General features: G+C 38.1%; 2 protein-coding genes and 1 long non-coding RNA gene across 5 annotated transcripts in view; all 3 read right to left on the bottom strand.

The window, feature by feature from the left end:
- parga (poly (ADP-ribose) glycohydrolase a) overlaps positions 1–8572 on the bottom strand; it is a 64244-nt gene extending 55672 nt beyond the window's left edge. Inside the window, exons 1-5 of one of the 2 annotated variants that reach the window (XM_061939959.2) lie at positions 8429–8572; positions 7946–8008; positions 1027–1358; positions 807–927; positions 598–730 (exon numbers count right to left, since the gene is read on the bottom strand). In XM_061939959.2, coding sequence (XP_061795943.1) covers positions 598–730; positions 807–927; positions 1027–1358; positions 7946–8008; positions 8429–8430 — 651 coding nt within the window. In that variant the 5' untranslated portion in view covers positions 8431–8572. Of the gene's footprint in view, positions 1–597; positions 731–806; positions 1359–7945; positions 8009–8428 lie in introns of both variants that reach the window. The other variant, XM_061939916.2, reaches the window with a different exon arrangement.
- Positions 8573–9031: 459 nt separating this feature from the next.
- LOC133586782 (uncharacterized) lies at positions 9032–10122 on the bottom strand. The gene is made up of 3 exons (XR_009814159.1): positions 10050–10122; positions 9698–9729; positions 9032–9612 (listed from the first exon to the last, which is right to left on the bottom strand). It is a non-coding gene; the product is annotated as an uncharacterized lncRNA (long non-coding RNA).
- Positions 10123–13617: 3495 nt separating this feature from the next.
- myofl (myoferlin like) overlaps positions 13618–19513 on the bottom strand; it is a 96299-nt gene continuing 90403 nt past the window's right edge. For both annotated transcript variants that reach the window (XM_061939198.2, XM_061939280.2), the window contains 5 exons: positions 19411–19510; positions 15449–15642; positions 15255–15364; positions 15032–15179; positions 13618–13849 (listed from right to left, as the gene is read on the bottom strand). In XM_061939198.2, coding sequence (XP_061795182.1) covers positions 13811–13849; positions 15032–15179; positions 15255–15364; positions 15449–15642; positions 19411–19510 — 591 coding nt within the window. In that variant the 3' untranslated portion in view covers positions 13618–13810. The remainder of the gene's footprint in view (positions 13850–15031; positions 15180–15254; positions 15365–15448; positions 15643–19410; positions 19511–19513) is intronic.

Here is a 19513-nt window from a genome sequence, read left to right on the forward strand (position 1 = left end):
AAAAAAATGTTCACAGTGGGTACATCACTGAAAAAAGGTTGAGAACTACTGCTTTACAGGTCAAATGAAGTGGTACGTGTATTAACAACCAGCTTTGATCGCTAGAGAGTTCAAAAACGACCACGAATACAAAAGACATCACGAAGTCAGCAATTTCAGTACAAAACAAACTACATATTGTTATGTACTACTTACTAAGATCTGACCAAGTTTTGTGATGAAGCTTACAAGTGTGGATTTCTACCGTTGTTGCTGCTTTTCGGGAACAGTGTGTCCGTCGCTTAAAAGGGCCGACTGGAAACAATGACTCAAGCAGCGTGAACTTTTGCAGTTTATTGCACTTAGATGCAAAAATTTATTTTGTTACCTTGCACTGGTGCTTTTGTAATGACAATACATTTAAATGTCATGTCTTTTTTCTTTTTATCATTTTCCCCAAAGGATGAATTCCAAATTGCACTACTTGTTGGGGCATTTTGGAGATTGCAGTGCAATTCAAATGTCCATGATTTACAATGAGGAACTTTTTTTTTTTTTGCGTTTGCTTCACAATTTCTACAAGTTCTAAAGACGGAAAAGAATACAAGTTCTGCTCACCCTGACTGTAACGGTGTGGTTAGGCACTGCTTTCAGGTGGGACAGCGGTGGGGCACACTGGGGCATCCTGTTCAGCTCATCTATGGGTGTCCCAAGCCATTCTCTAATCTGGTCACAGGCAGGGGATGAAACCCTGCAATTCAACAAAACCAGTAAAGAACAGGAGGAGTAGATCATCCAAAATAATTAGCTATACAGGCTGCAGATACCTTTCAGATGTCGACTGGTTGATAATCAAATCCTGACTCATATCGGATGTGTCGCTACCATCTGCCGTCCCGGCATCACCAGTTCCCATGGAAACCCGCTGAGCCCTCATGTTGGCCAGACCTCCAGCATCAGAACAAACTCTCACCAAACACTCTTCCACAACAGCATTGGCGCCATCTCCGTGGTTGTTTGCAGAGTTGCTGACGAGCGGCGTCTTACCAACGGGGCTGCCGGGACTTGGCATCTCCACGTCTTTGGAGGGACCCACGCCCTTCTTTGGACTGAGGCAGCAGGCGGGATCGTGAGAGTGTGCGACAACACCGGTGGTTTTCACAGGTTGAGGACTGTGTGAGGAAGTAGGTCTCTTGGATTTCTGTCCGTTAGAACATTGCGTTGGAGCCGGGCTACTTCTTATGCTAGAAAGCCCAGAGTCACTCAAAGAGTCCATTAAAGCCTGAGAGGAGGCCATGTCTTCGCTTTGAAAACAATCTCCATCTTGCTCAGGGGTTGGACAGAAGAGCTCAACTTCAGCTTGGCTATCACCAGTCACACTGCAAAACACCAAAGGGTCTTTTCATTGAGGGCCACATTGCATTTATGGCCGCCATCAGAGGGCCGCTTCTGAATATATATAAATATGAACCAGAGCTGGGTGAAATACAGGTACTATAGTTAATACCGGTATATTCAGTGTTGGTTTTCGGCCTTGCTTTCTTCAGATTCTCTGAACCTTTTGTTGATATTACGGACTGTAGATGGTGAAATGCCTCAATTCTTTGCAATAGCCCATTAAGAAATGTTGTTCTTAAACTGTTGGACAATTTGCTCACGCATTTCTTGACAAAGTGGTGACCCTCGCCCCATCCTTGTTTGTGAATGACTGAGCATTTCATGGAAGCTGATTTTATACCCAATCATGGCACCCACCTGTTCCCAATTAGCCACTTGTGCCAGCTTTTATGAAACATGTTGCAGCCATCAAATTCCAAATGAGCTAATATTTGCAAAAAATAAAGTTTTCCGGTTCAAACGTTAAGTGTCTTGTCTTTGCAGTCTGTTCAATTGAATATAGGTTGAAAAGGATTTGCAAATCATTGTATTTTGTTTTTATTTACCATTTCCACAACGTGCCAACTTCATTGGTTTTGGGTATTTGTACATGCAATGCATTTTTCTGTAAAAATGTAAAGAATAAATATGGCGGCCCACCTTAAATGATGCATTGGGGCACATTTATGACGGTCCACATTTAATGATTTGGCAGGATAAATTAAATGATTGTGGCGGGCGACGCTAAATGGTAGCGGCGGGCCAAATTAAATTAAAAGGTCACCTGGGGGCCAGATCTGGCCCCCAGGTGCCCTAAGCCAGTGTTTTTCAACCACTGTGCCGCGGCACACTAGTGTGCCGTGAGATACAGTCTGGTGTGCCGTGGGAGATTATGTAATTTCACATAATTGGGTTAAAAATATTTTTTGCAATCCAGTACCGTATTTTTCAGACTATAAGTCGAGGTTTTTTTCATAGTTTGGCCGTGGGTGCGACGTATACTCCGGAGCGACTTATGTGTGAAATTATTAACATATTACCGTAAAATATCAAATAATATTATTTATCTCATTCGCGTGAGCGACAAAGAAAATGTCCGCAATCGTCACTCACACGCCAACCAATAAGAATTCGGTGGGGGCGGGTCATGGCAGAAATGCATTGTGGGTTTTGGAATGCTAACTGCTATATGCTATACGCTACTGCCGGAGCTATTAAAATAGATCACAGCAACATTGGCGGTAACTTATAAAAACCGAGAAGGACTGAACTAAAATGGCACCGAAAAGGAAATCATATACTGCAGATTACAAGCTGGACGTAGTGAAATATGCACCAGAAAACGGTGATCGAGCAGCAGAAAGAATGGACGCTAGCAGCGCATACCAGGAGCGACACCGTGGAGGAAGATTTCATGGGATTTAGCGATTAGGAGTGACAGATTGTTTGGTAAACGTATAGCATGTTCTATATGTTATAGTTATTTGAATGACTCTTACCATAATATGTTACGTTAACATACCAGGCACGTTCTCAGTTGGTTATTTATGCCTCATATAACGTACACTTATTCAGCCTGTTGTTCACTATTCTTTATTTATTTTAAATTGCCTTTCAAATGTCTATTCTTGGTGTTGGCTTTTATCAAATACATTTCCCCCAAAAATGCGACTTATACTCCAGTGCGACGTATATATGTTTTTTTTCTTCTTTATTGTGCATTTTCGGCAGGTGCGATTTATACTCCGGAGCAATTTATAGTCCGAAAAATACGGTAATTATAATCCGCAAATGTGCCGTCGTTGAGTGTCTGTGCTGTCTAGAGCTCGGCATATCAGTAGGTGGGAGCAGGTAGCAAATAGCTTTGTAGATGGTTTGTCGTGATCACAATATGCAGGAGGCAGCGTGCATGTAAAAAGGTATCTAAAGCTTAAACCAAAAATAAACAAAAGGTAAGTGTCACTAAGAAAAGGCATTGAAGGTTGGGTATGGCTATGCAAAACGATGCTAAAACTGAACTGGCTGCAAAGTAAACAAAAACGGAATGCTGGACGACAGCAAAGCACCTCCTGGTACCCCAGCACCTCCAAAACCCTCAAATCTAGACTCCAAACATCCCAGAACAAGCTAGTCAGGTTACTTCTAGACCTCCACCCCAGATCACACCGCACTCCTACCCACTTCTCTAAAGTGGGCTGGCTCAGGGTGGAGGACAGAGTAAAACAACTTGCACTGAGCCTAGTCTATAAACTTCGCTACACCTCCCTGATACCGAAGTACAAGTCAAACTACTTCCAGAACGTAAATGACCGCCATAACCACAACACCAAGGGGAGCTCCACAAACCACGTTAAACCCAGATTCCGATCTAACAAAGGTCTTAACTCATTCTCCTTCTATGCCACATCAATATGGAATGCACTCCCAACAGGTGTAAAAGAAAGTGCATCTCTATCCTCCTTCAAAACCGCACTAAAAGAACACCTCCAGGCAGCTACAACCCGAGACTAACACCCTCCCCCCACCACATCCCACCTCCCCGGATTGTAAATAATCAAATGTATATACTTGTTCTTATGCTTTCTGAGCCCACTAAGTTCACCACTCGCTGTACATATCCTACCAAGTCAGACCTACACTGTTACAATGTCCATTTCTCAGATGATATAATTGTTGACGACTGAATAATGCTGATAGCAACCCAATCTAAACCCCCCCACCACCCAGATTGTAAATAATTCAATGTATATACTCTGATGATGAACTTGTGTGATGACTGTATTATGCTGACAGTATATATTTGTACCATGAATTGATTAACGTGGACAAGTTGAAAAACGTATTCGAGTGTTACCATTTAGTGGTCAATTGTACGGAATATGTACTGTACGGTGCAATCTACTAATAAAAGTTTCAATCAATCAATCAAAAAGACTTACAGCGTGTGGAGCAGACGGCGTCCACAAAGTACATCCGTACGTGACATGACAATCAACACCAAAATAGGAGCGCAAGACAAGAACTAAAACACTAAACACAGGAAAACACCAAAAAACTCCAAATAAATCATGATGTGACAGGTCGTGACAGTACACCTACTTTGAGACAAGAGCTATAGTGACGCATGATTGGTTATGGTTTGAATTCATATCCAACAATTGCGAGAAATACTTTTTACTGTCAATATCGGCTGCTGAGTTTCATTTTTTTATGTTTTCTGCTGGTGGGATTTTTTTCGATGAAAACAATGTGCCTCGGGGTTTGTCGTGAACACAATATGCAGGAGGCAGCGTGCAGGTAAAAAGGTATCTAATGCTTAAACCAAAAATAAACAAAAGGTAAGTGACGCTAAGAAAAGGCATTGAAGCTTAGGTATGGCTATGCAAAACGAAGCTAAAACTAAACTGGCTGCAAAGTAAAGAAAAACGGAATGCTGGACGACAGCAAAGACTTACAGCGTGTGGAGCAGACGGCGTCCACAAAGTACATTCGCACATGACATGACAATCAACAACAAAATAGGAGCGCACGACAAGAACTAAAACACGACACACAGGAAAACACCAAAAAACTCCAAATAAATCATGATGTGACAGGTCGTGACAGTACACCTACTTTTAGACAAGAGCTATAGTGATGCATGGTTGAAAATGTGTACAGCTCCACTAATGGTTATTGGAGTGTTACTTTCAAAAGCAAAATTAAAGTATTGCTAAAAACATAATTTTATATGGGACTTTATTGTATTATATGTATAGTACATGTTCCAAAAAGAAAAAAGCATAAAACACTGTATATTTAAATATACTAAATGTAAAAAAGGGAATAAATATTCAAAATAATCGGTTACGCCATCATGAGCGCAACACAAGGTTGTAAAAGTTTCAACTACAATTCTAAATAAGATGTCAAAAGCAAACTGAAATCAAATACACACAGGTTAAAGATTGATCAATACCTATTTATTAGTGATGGGTCCGGCAACACCGATGCATCAGCGCATGCGTCGAGCTCATAGAGCGAAACCCTGTGTCGGTGCGCGTACCGCTTTTAGAAAGTCACGTGACCGATCATGAGCTGTTTTGGTCACGTGACCGATACGCGAACTGTGTCGCACTGACGCCTCCTCTGTGCCCTGTGATCGGGTCTTTTCTACAGCCGGAGAAATAATAACTAAGAAGAGAAAGCGTCTAAAATTGAATACATTGGAAAAACTGTTTTTTTTTTTTAAATAAAAATGTGTAAAAAAAATAATAATAATAATTTCCAGGTCCACAAGCATCCTCATTCACAACACGTTCTCTTAGATTTCCATGTTATGATACATGTTCACATTATTTATTGACTGTATCTAAAAAAAGACAAAAAATATATTTTTATTTAAATGAAGTTATGAAATAATCCTAAATGAAATACAATGACTTGGTTTATATTATTGTATATACTAGGTCAGTGGTTCTCAACTTTTTTTCAGCAATGTACCCCCTGTGAATTTTTTTTTAATTCAAGTACCCCCTAATCAGAGCAAAGCATTTTTGGTTGGAAAAAAAAAAAGATAAAGAAGTAAAATACAGCACTATGTCATCAGTTTCTGATTTATTAAATTGTATAACAGTGCAAAATATTGCTCATTTGTAGTGGTCTTTCTTGAACTATTTGTAAAAAAAAGATATAAAAATAACTAAGAACTTGTTGAAAAATAAACAAGTGATTCAATTATAAATAAAGATTTCTACACATAGAAGTAAGAAGTAATCATCAACTTAAAGTGCCCTCTTTGGGGATTGTAGTAGAGATCCATCTGGATTCATGAACTTAATTCTAAACATTTCTTCACAAAAAAAATAAATCTTTAACATCAATATTTATGGAACATGTCCACAAAAAATCTAGCTGTCAACACTGAATATTGCATTGTTGCATTTCTTTTCACAGTTCTTTTTGACAGACATTTTAGTGACAAACCTGAGCTTGTGCTTCACAGAGTTTATGAACTTACATTCATATTTTGTTGAAGTATTATTCAATAAATATATTTATAAAGGATTTTTGAATTGTTGCTATTTGTAGAATATTTTTTTTAAATCTCACGTACCCCTTGGCATACCTTCAAGTACCCCCAGGGGTTCGCGTACCCCCATTTGAGAACCACTGTACTAGGTCATAAAATCAGTGTCAGTTGAGTCGGTCCATAGGTTGCCTGTAGGGATTTTTAATGTCCAGCAGATGTCAGTATTTAGTGACACAGTATCGACACAGTATCAATACAGTTTTGCAATGTGTCGAAACGCTTCATGACGCCTCATCAACCCATCACTACTATTTATGATGATTTTATCAAAATATAAAAGAAATATACCCGAACAGAAGAACGCTCATGATGGTTACACCAAAAAGTACCGCTATGAATCGCGTTTTTCCAAGTTTTTGGGGCATTTTTATGCTATTTCCAAGCATCTCCTTTTTATTATCGTTGCTTTTAAATGGTCAAACTAATGCGTATTATACATGCATGCCCTAGTACAGTGTTTTTCAACGACTGTGCCGCGGCACACTAGTGTGCCGTGAGATACAGTCTGGTGTGCCCTGGGAGATTATCTAATTTCACCTGTTTGGGTTAAAAATCTTTTTTGCAAACCAGCAATTATAGTCTGCAAATGATGTGTTGTTGTTGAGTGTCTGTGCTGTCTATATAAACAAAAGGTGAGTGCCCCTAAGAAAAGGCATTAAAGCGTAGGGAAGGCTATGCACTGAACTGGCTACAAAGTAAACAAAAACAGAATGCTGGACGACAGCAAAGACTTACTGTGGAGCAAAGGCAATGTACATCCGAACATGACATGACAATCAACAATGTCCTCACAAAGACGGATACAAACAACTGTAATATTCTTGATTGCTAAAACAAAGTAGATGCGGGAAATATCGCTTAAAGGAAGACATGAAACTGCTACAGGAAAATACAAAAAAAAAAGACAGAAAAAGCCACCGAAATAGGAGCGCAAGAAAAGAACTAAAACACTACGCACAGGAAAACAGCAAAAACCTCAAAATAAGTCAGGGTGTGATGTGACAGGTTGTGACAGTACACCTACTTTGAGACAAGAGCTATAGTGATGCATGCTTGGTTATGCTTTAAAGTCATATCCAACAATTGCGACAAACACTTTTTACTGTCAACTGTTTTTTGTTTTTTAATGATTCCCGCTGGTGGTGTGCCTCCGCATTTTTTCAACGCAAAAAATGTGCTTTGGCTGAAAAAAGGTTGAAAAACACTGCCCTAGTAAACAAAAAAAAAGTCATATTTATTTTGATTGTTACATTTTGAAGTACATTTGTGCATGTGGGTGCGAATGTACCCATTACCAGAGCTGTACACTTATGGTTTGAATTCATATCCAACAATTGCGAGAACGACTTTTTCCTGTCAATATTGGCTGCTGAGTTTCGTTTTTTTTAATGTTTTCTGCTGTTGGGATTTTTTTTTTCAATTAAAAAAAATGTGCCTTGGCTCAGAAAAGGTTGAAAAACACTGCCCGAAGCAATTCGAGTGACATTGTTGGGATTCACTAGACTACTTTATACTTACCTCCTCTGAGAATCCATTTCTTTATCCATGTTTGAGGAGTCAAACAATACAAGTTGACATAACCTGCACACACAAAAAAAAAACATTGACGTTGTGTCACATTTCATTGCATTTTTTTGATCAGCTTGTGCAAAAGGTCTCACAAAATAATATGAACATTAAAATAGCGTTTGAGGGACTTTCGCCATTACAATGCAACTATAACTAGTTAAGATTGTTGTTGTTGTTGTTAACGAGGAAGCAATTATTTACACGTACAGTACATGCTTTAAATGCTGTCGAACAGTAATGTCATGATAATGCTTGGTTTACTTAGCGAGCGATAACGCGACATTTAATACATTTTACGCCATGGAATGTAAAAGAAATATAGAATAAACCTCACTACGATGCTAATTTAGCAGCTAAACATCAAAGCTGTCAACTACGAGTACAAAGCAGCCTCCGCAAGCTAGCGGGGGGAAACATTGGGATGAAACTTACATTCAAGTCCGCCAGGGGTTGATAAACCTCATATTTACACATATTTATTCATTACAAATGTAACTAAATAACGCCATTTTGAACGTGACTTAACATTAGAAACGTTATCGTCCGCTTTCCTGCTTTATTGACATGTCGTTGTGACAGCCGCTGCCGCTTAACGGCAAGGAGGCCGGGGACCAATCACGAAGTTGATAGCGGGAAAAGAGGCGGGGTCAGACGCCGGTATCTTAGCAACTGGGCGCAAAAAGGAGCTTTTCTGTCGTAAAAGGTCTGAGAAGCGAGGGGAGAATAAATCACTGCAGGAGTATTGGGCGTCATGGTGACGTAATACTGACGAATTGGGAATTTTTATATTCTTTAATTTATTAAAAGTGTACATTAATTTATAGAAATAAAACTGCTTAACCAGACTTAGACAAACTTTATTGATCCACCGGGGAAATTGTTCCACACAGTAGCTCAGTTACAAAGGATGTGAAGTGAATTGTATTTATATAGCGCTTTTTCTCTAGTGACTCAAAGCGCTTTTACATAGTGAAACCCAATATCTAAGTTATATTTAAACCAGTGTGGGTGGCACTGGGAGCAGCTGAATAAAGTGTCTTGCCCAAGGACACAACGGCAGTGACTAGGATGGCGGAAGCGGGGATCGAACCTGGAACCCTCAAGTTGCCGGCACAGCCGCTCTAGCAACCAAGCTATACCGCCCCAATAGTGTGTAGACTAAGTATGTAGGAAGTAGTCTTTGCCATTAAGGTAATGTGCCAGTCTTGTATTTGGTTGCGCCCTACAAAGTGTTTGTACTGTAAGTATTGTATTCATGACACACCAGATGTTTCATTGTGCGTTTCATTACCACATTTGGAGGTGTCGAAATCGCCACGTTGCCATCCAGCGCCGACTGTAGCGTGGCGTGCACATTCCACATCGCCACTGTCATCTTTGCATGTCCTCCCCTGCTGTCCTCACACGCTCAGCACACTTGTGTGGGCTCCAAGTGATTGGCAAGATACCTGTGTTGTGTTGTGTGGTATCTGTGTTGTGTTGTGTGGTACCTGTGTTGTGTGATACCTGTGTTGTGTGGTACCTGTGTTGTGTGGGCTCCAAGTGATGGGCAAGATACCTGTGTTGTGTTGTGTGGTACCTGTGTTGTGTGGTACCTGTGTTGTGTTGTGTGATACCTGTGTTGTGTTGTGTGGTACCTGTGTTGTGCGGTACCTGTGTTGTGTGATACCTGTGTTGTGTGGTACCTGTGTTGTGTGATACCTGTGTTGTGTGGTACCTGTGTTGTGTGGTACCTGTGTTGTGTGATACCTGTGTTGTGTGATACCTGTGTTGTGTGATACCTGTGTTGTGTGATACCTGTGTTGTGTGGTACCTGTGTTGTGTGATACCTGTGTTGTGTGATACCTGTGTTGTGTGGTACCTGTGTTGTGTGATACCTGTGTTGTGTGATACCTGTGTTGTGTGATACCTGTGTTGTGTGGTACCTGTGTTGTGTGATACCTGTGTTGTGTGATACCTGTGTTGTGTGGTACCTGTGTTGTGTGATACCTGTGTTGTGTGATACCTGTGTTGTGTGGTACCTGTGTTGTGTGATACCTGTGTTGTGTGATACCTGTGTTGTGTGGTACCTGTGTTGTGCGGGCTCCAAGTGATGGGCAAGATAATGCAGGTATTATAAATGTACCATAGCAGCAATTACATTATTACAATTGTAAAGCTGTAAAGCAGTCGACAACTTAATCAACTTTATCTACTTTATCAACGTTATCTACTTTATCAACTGTATCTACTTTATCAACTTTATCTACTTTATCAACTGTATCTACTTTATCAACTGTATCTACTTTATCAACTTTATCTACTTTATCAACTGTATCTACTTTATCTACTTTATCAACTGTATCAACTTTATCTACTTTATCAACTGTATCAACTGTATCAACTGTATCTACTTTATCAACTGTATCTACTTTATCAACTTTATCAACGGTATCTACTTTATCTACTTTATCAACTGTATCTACTTTATCAACTTTATCTACTTTATCAACTGTATCTACTTTATCAACTGTATCTACTTTATCAACTTTATCTACTTTATCAACTGTATCTACTTTATCAACTGTATCAACTTTATCTACTTTATCAACTGTATCAACTGTATCTACTTTATCAACTGTATCTACTTTATCAACTTTATCAACGGTATCTACTTTATCAACTGTATCAACTTTATCAACTGTATCAACGTTATCTACTTTATCAACTGTATCAACTTTATCAACTATCCACTTTATCAACTGTATCTACTTTATCAACTGTATCTATTTATCAACTTTATCTACTTGATCAACTGTATCAACTGCATCAACTTTATCTATTTGATTTACTTTATCAACTGTATCTACTTTATCAACTTTATCTACTTGATCAACTGTATCAACTTTATCTACTTGATTTACTTTATCAACTGTATCAAATTTATCAACTGTATCTACTTTATCAACTATCTACTTTATCAACTGTATCTATTTTATCAACTGTATCTACTTTATCAGCTTTATCAACTATCTCTTTATCAACTGTATCAACTGTATCTACTTGATAAACTATCTACTTCATCAACTGTAGCTACTTTATCAACTATCTACTTCATCAACTGTATCAATTGTATCAAATGTATCTACTTTATCAACTGTATCAACTGTATCAACTATCTACTTTATCAACTTTATCTACTTTATCAACTATCTACTTTATCAACTGTATCTACTGTATCTATTTATCAACTTTATCTACTTGATCAACTGTATCAACTGCATCAACTTTATCTACTTGATTTACTTTATCTACTTTATCAACTGTATCTACTTTATCAAATTTATCAACTGTATCTACTTTATCAACTGTATCAACTTTATCAACTGTATCTATTTTATCAACTGTATCTACTTTATCAACTTGATCAACTTTATCAACTTTATCAACTGTATCTACTTTATCTACTTTATCAACTATCTACTTTATCAACTCTATCTACGTTATCAACTGTATCAACTTGATTTACTTTATCAACTTTATCAACTGTATCTACTTTATCAACTATCTACTTTATCAACTATCTACTTTATCAACTGTATCTAGATTATCAGCTGTATCTACTTTATCGACTGTATCAACTTGATCTACTTTATCAACTTTATCAACTGTATCTACTTTATCTACTTTATCTACTTTATCAACTATTTACTTTATCAACTCTATCTACGTTATCAACTGTATCAACTTGATTTACTTTATCAACTATCTACTACTTTATCAACTCTATCTACGTTATCAACTGTATCTACTTTATCAACTGTATCAACTTTATCTACTTTATCAACTGTATCTACTTTATCAACTGCATCAACTATATCAACTGTATCTACTTTATCAACTGTATCTACTTGATCAACTATCTACTTTATCAACTGTATCAATTGTATCAACTGTATCAACTTTATCAACTATCTACTTCATCTACTTTATCAACTGTATCTACTTTATCAACTGTATGAACTGTATGAACTTTATCTACTTGATCAACTGTATCTACTGTATTAATTGTATCTACTGTATCAATTGAGGATGGCGTGGTGCGGTTGGGAGAGTGGCCTTGCCAGCAACCTGAGGGTTCCTAGTGCAATCCCCACCTTCTACCAACCTCATCACGTCCGTTGTGTCCTTGAGCAAGACACTTCACCCTTGCTCCTGATGGGTGGTGGTTAGGGCCTTGCAAGGCAGCTCCCGCCATCAGTGAGTGAATGTGGAAATAGTGTCAAAGTGCTTTGAGTACCTTGAAGTTAGAAAAGTGTAAAGTATAAACCATTTACCATTTAAAATATTAGTAAGTCGGATGTTTTTTTCTTCCATAGATATTAGTATTGTAGCAAATACACACCTAAATACACAAGGGTTGGAATTGGGGGTTAAATCACCAAAAATGAATCCTGGGCGTGGCCACTGCTGCTGCTCACTGCTCTCCTCACCTCCCAGGGGGGTGATCAAGGGTGATGGGTCAAATGCAAAGAATAATTTTGCCACACCTTGTGTGTGTGTGACAATCATTAGTACTTTTAACTTTTTAACTTTATATGTCATTTTTCACTCAGGTTCACTCACTTTTGTTTCAAACTGCCTCTCGACCTTTGCTCTGCCTCACACATCTATGAAAGATATGATGTCATATGGTTATTCCTAACCACTGTACTGGACTCTAAGAAGACTGACTCTGTGTGTTCCAATCCAGGGATGTCAAACTTGTTTCCTAAATTCCTTGCAATAGCTGGTTGAGAAATGTTGTTCTTAAACAATTTGCTCACGCATTTGTTGACAAAGTGGTGACCCCACACCCCATCCTTGTTTGTGAATGACTGAGCATTTCATGGAATCTACTTTTATACCCAATCATGACACCCACCTGTTCCCAATTTGCCTGTTCACCTGTGGGATGTTCCAAATAAGTGTTTGATGAGCATTCCTCAACTTTCTCAGTCTTTTTTTGCCACTTGTGCCAGCTTTTTTGAAACATGTTGCAGGCATCAAATTCCAACTGGGCTAATATTTGCAAAAAATAACAATGTTTCTCAGTTCGAACGTTAAATATCTTGTCTTTGCAGTCTATTCAATTGAATATAAGTTGAAACGTATTTAGAAATCATTCTATTCTGCTTTTATTTACCATTTACACAACGTGCCAACTTCACCGGTTTTGGGTTTTGTATATTGGGGGTAATCAGAGTCACCAACATGTGCTCCCACCTGTTCTAAAGTTGTACATACCGTATCTTTGCAGTGACTGAGCATTACTTCATCTACGGTCTCCTCGCCTGTTTTGCCCACATCCATCTTCTGATGTAGTATCACTTTTTTGTTCCTGTGTGGGGTTCTCTGATTCCACAGCATTGACAGCCTTACACACTTTATCCCACTCCACCCTCCTTTGTTAGCCGGAAATGCCCGAAAGAAGCACCTCCTAACTCAAAGGGCAGAGTGTGGGACCTCAGGAACATGGTTCATTTAAATCCCATGTGAATGGGGGCGTGACCAGGGCGTGGCAAGCCACTTGTGAGCTCAATTCCACTCTTATTAACTCTTCATACTGACTGTTCAATTAAAGAAGACTGGTAGAGTCTAACAACAGAGGTAAAATACAACTTTTATAGATTTCTTTAAAAACACTTGGGGGTGTTTGAAATGGGCAACAAACATGTCATGATAGTGCAAATGATACAAACCGGTCTGAAGTTGTGTTTGTGACATTAAGCAGTACAAATCCTTGCATATTGCTCTAAAGGACAATCACAGTAAAGACGTTTGCACAGTGGTCGCCTAGGAGAAAGGCTTTACAATCTTCATTGAGATGTAGTTCTGTGGATGGAAAATAAACACAGGCGTTATTTTTGTTCGTGTGTGTTCAGGAAAGAAAAACAAGTGCAGTGCAAAAACTGAAATCTAAGTAAGATTAAATATCTCAAATAAGGGTGATACTTGCTTATTTTCTGTCTGATAAGATCATTCTTCTCACTAAGCAGATTTTATGTTAGAGTGTTTTACTTGTTTTAAGGGTTTTGGTCCTAAATTATTTCAGTAAGATATTACAGCTTGTTGCTGAGATTTGATGACCTATATTGAGTAAAACATGCTTGAAACTAGAATATCAACTGTTGCAAAGCTGTGTCATCAACACTCACAAGTATAAAACTACTTTTTTAAAGTAATAATTTCTTATTTCAAGCATGAAAAAAAAAATCATGACTTTGACACGAATGTGTCTCATAATTAAAACGGATGACGGCCAAATGGACTTTGCTATTTTATTTTCAGTGAAACAATAGAAAATACGTACTCATAGAATAGTAAAGTTGGCACAGTACAGTAAACTATTCATATTTAAACACTTAACATGTGACATTTCTAACAATTTAACAGAAATAGTTCATGCACATTCAGATGAATTCTTCAAAATTACAATTTCTTAATTGTAATTTTGAAGAATTAATATATATATATATATATATATATATATATATATATTCCTTGCGCACTAATTGAATTAAAGTGCATGTATTTGGCGCGATGATGTCATGTTATCGATGGAAAAATGCATTTTTAGACAATATGATTTGCCTGAGCGGCTAGGAGACCCCGAGAGTAAAAAGCAATTGCTTTGTTGCCTTTCCATTAATAACAATAAACTAGTTTTTAGTATAAGTTTGCTGGTTTCAAGAAATGTAATGCCGAGCGCATATCATTATGTCAAGATAATGGCACTAGCATTTACTTAATTCAAGAATATTTTTCAACATATTGAGCAAAAAGGTCTCCTTTATTTTTTTTACCAAGAAAAGTGCACTTGTTATTAGTGAGAATATACTTATTTTAAGGTATTTTGGGGTTCATTGAGGTTAGCTAATTTTACTTGTTTTGGAAGCCAACTTTTCTTGTTCTATTGGCAGATAATTTTGCTTAGTTCAAATAAAATACCCCTAATTTTTTTTTTTTTTTTTTTCCCTTCTTTTTGAACACTGACTTTTTGAAGTGTGGACTTACAGGCAGCGAGTAGAACAGGATTCCGAAGAACAGTAGCACTAGCAGGAGTAGTATCCCTGCGATGAAAAGCCATTTGAATCGCCGCCATACTATAAACTTCATGGTCTTACAAGGGTTTGTAAACCAAAAGAATGACGTGTCAGGGCGACTGGTGGAGAGAGAAAAGGCAACAATGTCCACAAACATTCAGTAATAATAACTATTTTAAGAGCGAGATAGTCACCTCGGTGAGTCCAGTTTAGGGTTCATGTTGGGCTCCTCTCTGCCCTTCCCGGCAGGTCTCTCCTCCATCTCCTTCTCATCCACTATTTCCAATGTCATCTCCACTTTTCCCTGTGAAGGAGTTTCAAAAAGAAAGACATCAACAGGAGAAAAGGGGATAACAAATGAGAATTCTTCTTCTGGACCCAAACGCACGCCAAGAACGTGGTTCCCGTCCTGCTCGATGGTGCACGGCCACCAGCCTCGTGCAGACTTCTGGGAGAAAAGCGAGTTGAAGAGCGATTTCTTGGAGGAGTCGGAGTTTGTCATCCCGGGCAACATTTTCAAGCTGCACTTTTCAGGACTTTTGGCAGGAGGGATCAGATTGAGGAGGTCCAGCTCCACTGAGCCTGTGATAGAGATGTGGAAGGAAAATGTGTCACATTACAGAAATGCTGTTTTTACAGTGGAACTTTTAAAGTCAATTATCTGAAAATGTACGTAATTTGAAGTTTTACCACATCGTTTAAGAAAAAACTGCCTCAAAACACAAAAACAAATCACAAGATGTCCGCATTTATTTCCTAGTTACAAACCCCGTTTCCATATGAGTTGGGAAATTGTGTTAGATGTAAATATAAATGGAATACAATGATTTGCAAATCCTTTTCAACCCATATTCAGTTGAATATGCTACAAAGACAACATATTTGATGTTCAAACTCATAAACTTTATTTTTTTTTTGCAAATAATAATCAACTTAGAATTTCATGGCTGCAACACGTGCCAAAGTAGTTGGTAAAGGGCATGTTCACCACTGTGTTACATCACCTTTTCTTTTAACACAATCAATAAACGATTGGGAACTGAGGAAACTAATTGTTGAAGCATTGAAAGTGGAATTTTTTCTTTCCCATTCTTGTTTTATGTAGAGCTTCAGTCGTTCCAACAGTCCGGGGTCTCCGCTGTCGTATTTTACGCTTCATAATGCGCCACACATTTTCGATGGGAGACAGGTCTGGACAGCAGGCGGGCCAGGAAAGTACCCGCACTCTTTTTTTACGAAGCCACACTGTTGTAACACGTGCTGAATGTGGCTTGGCATTGTCTTGCTGAAATGAGCAGGGGCGTCCATGAAAAAGACGGCGCTTAGATGGCAGCATATGTTGTTCCAAAACCTGTATGTACCTTTCAGCATTAATGGTGCCTTCACAGATGTGTAAGTTACCCATGCCTTGGGCACTAATGCACCCCCATACCATCACAGATGCTGGCTTTTGAACTTTGCGTCGATAACAGTCTGGATGGTTCGCTTCCCCTTTGGACCGGATGACACGATGTCGAATATTTCCAAAAACAATTTGAAATGTGGACTCGTCAGACCACAGAACACTTTTCCACTTTGCATGAGTCCATCTTAGATGACCTCGGGCCCAGAGAAGCCGGCGGCGTTTCTGGATGTTGTTGATAAATGGCTTTCGCTTTGCATAGTAGAGCTCTAACTTGCACTTACAGATGTAGCGACAAACTGTATTTAGTGACAGTGGTTTTCTGAAGTGTTCCTGAGCCCATGTGGTGATATCCTTTAGAGATTGATGTCGGTTTTTGATACAGTGCCGTCTGAAGGATCGAAGGTCACAGTCATTCAATGTTGGTTTCCGGCCATGCCGCTTACGTGGAGTGATTTCTCCAGATTCTCTGAACCTTTTGATGATATTATGCACCGTAGATGTTGAAATCCCTAAATTTCTTGCAATTGCACTTTGAGAAACGTTGTTCTTAAACTGTTTGACTATTTGTTCACACAGTTGTGGACAAAGGGGTGTACCTCGCCCCATCCTTTCTTGAGAAAGACTGAGCATTTTTTGGGAACCTGTTTTTATACCCAATCATGGCACCCACCTGTTCCAAATTAGCCTGCACACCAGTGGGATGTTCCAAATAAGTGTTTGATGAGCATTCCTCAACTTTATCAGTATTTATTGCCACCTTTCCCAACTTCTTTGTCACGTGTTGCTGGCATCAAATTCTAAAGTTAATGATTATTTGTAAAAAAAAATGTTTATCAGTTTGAACATCAAATATGTTGTCTTTGTAGCATATTCAACTGAATATGGGTTGAAAAGGATTTGCAAATCATTGTATTCCGTTTATATTTACATCTAACACAATTTCCCAACTCATATGGAAACGGGGTTTGTAGAATGCATTAGAAAAAGAAAAACGTGTTCTTGTCTTACATGAGGATTGTGAACGATAGGCAAAATAAATAAAAAAGTTCAATTCCCATTTAAGTGTACGTGCATACAAAATGTGTTGTAAGTAAAATTTTTCTCTAAGGTTATATTTGACCTCTTTTGTTAAGAAGAATTGTTGTACATTCTCAGGTTGCATGTTATAGTTTGCCTTGTGGTATAATTTCAGCTGTTGATGTTGTGCTGCTCACTGCTCCCCTCACCTCCCAGGAGGTGATAAAGGGTGATGGGTCAAATGCAGAGATTGTGTGTGCGTGACAATCATTGGTACTTTAACTTTAACTTTAAACTTTGAAAAATCATTGAACTTGAGGGTTTGAGCGTTCCCCCAAATCCTACATTATGTATTATTCGAACAGACTTCTTTTGTAATGTAGTATACTTTTGTAGTTTTTCCCCCATATTTCTACACAATAACTCAAATATGGTAACACTAGTGAAGAGTAGAGAATTTGGAGGGATTTTTAGTCCAGTACATATTTTGCTTTATTCATTATTGAAGTATTTCTTGCCACTTTACTTTTTTTACGTCATTTCCAGAAATCGTATTTATTTTACTCTGTCAATGTCTAGGTTGTCTATTGGTATCGGACTTTCTCTCCTACAGTTACCAAAAAACATTATTTTAGTTTTACTGAGATTCAATGATAGTCTGTTTTTATCTTACCATCTTTTTAATGTATTAATTTTTTCTATTATTATTTGTATTAGCGTGTGTGCATTCTGTCCTGAACAAATTGCGGCCGTGTTGTCTGCAAATAGTACTAATTTTAAACCTTTGTAACATTACAAATGTTGTTTATGTAGAGCAGGGGTGTCAAACGTACGGCCCGAGGGCCAGTTCAGGCCCGCGAACAGGTTTTATCCGGCCTGCAGGATGAGTTTTCTAAGTATAAAAATTAACCTGAAACTGCTGTTCTAAATGTGTCCACTGGATGTCGCAATAGCAATTCTTTGCATATTTGTAGATCAGTGGTTCTCAACCTTTTTTCAGTGATGTACCACCTGTGAATTGTTTTTAAATTTAAGTACCCCCTAATCAGAGCAAAGCATTTTTGGTTGAAAAAAAATAGATAAAGAAGTAAAATACAGCACTATGTCATCAGTTTCTGATTTATTAAATTGTATAACAGTGCAAAATATTGCTCATTTGTAGTGGTCTTTCTTGAACTATTTGTAAAAAAAAAAGATAGGTTTTTATTTATATTTATAAAGGATTTTTGAATTGTTGCTATTTTTAGAATATTTAAAAAAAAATTCACGTACCCCTTGGCATACCTTTAAGTACCCCCAGGGGTACGCGTACCCCCATTTGAGAACCACTGTTGTAGATGATGCTACATATGTACAAAATAAACCACATGATGTTAGTACATCAGTCGAGGAAAATGAGCAAACTACATAAATAACATCCAGTAATTTCATTTTGATATAATTGTTTTATCTTGATAGACTGAAAATTAACGCTAACGAGTTGACTGATGAACATTATCACATCATTTATTCAGAAAATATAAATAACGACAAATAAAGATAGAATACTATTAACCGCAACATGTAAGTGTAAAAAAAACCAACAACATCGCGATTTGTACATTTTCAGAATGTGCTTGTTCTGTTTTTAAACAAAGAAAACGAACTGAAGTTGTCTTTATTTTTAAGTTATCGTGTCGTGATTTTACCAATCCGGCCCACTTGGGATTAGATTTTTCTCCATTTGGCCCCCGATTTATGACGAGTTTGACACCCCTGATATAGAGATTGACCAAATTTGGTCCCGGTATTAATCCCTGTGGTACGCCAGAAGATATATTTAGAGTTGTAGATGTGTGTTGCTTCATGTTGGTTAAATAGCTTCTTACCCAGTTCAAAACCAACCATCTGATGCGTAAATATGAAGTACAAACAACTCTTTCTTTTACCTAAGTAGTCATCCAAAGAGAATTTGTCATTGTCCCATATCTGGACGATCAGCTTGGGAGGAATCCTAAACTCAGTTTTGTCCAGATTCCAGAAGTGTTCCTA

Source organism: Nerophis lumbriciformis, linkage group LG02 (genome assembly GCF_033978685.3).
Source record: "Nerophis lumbriciformis linkage group LG02, RoL_Nlum_v2.1, whole genome shotgun sequence".
NCBI lineage: Eukaryota > Metazoa > Chordata > Actinopteri > Syngnathiformes > Syngnathidae > Nerophis > Nerophis lumbriciformis.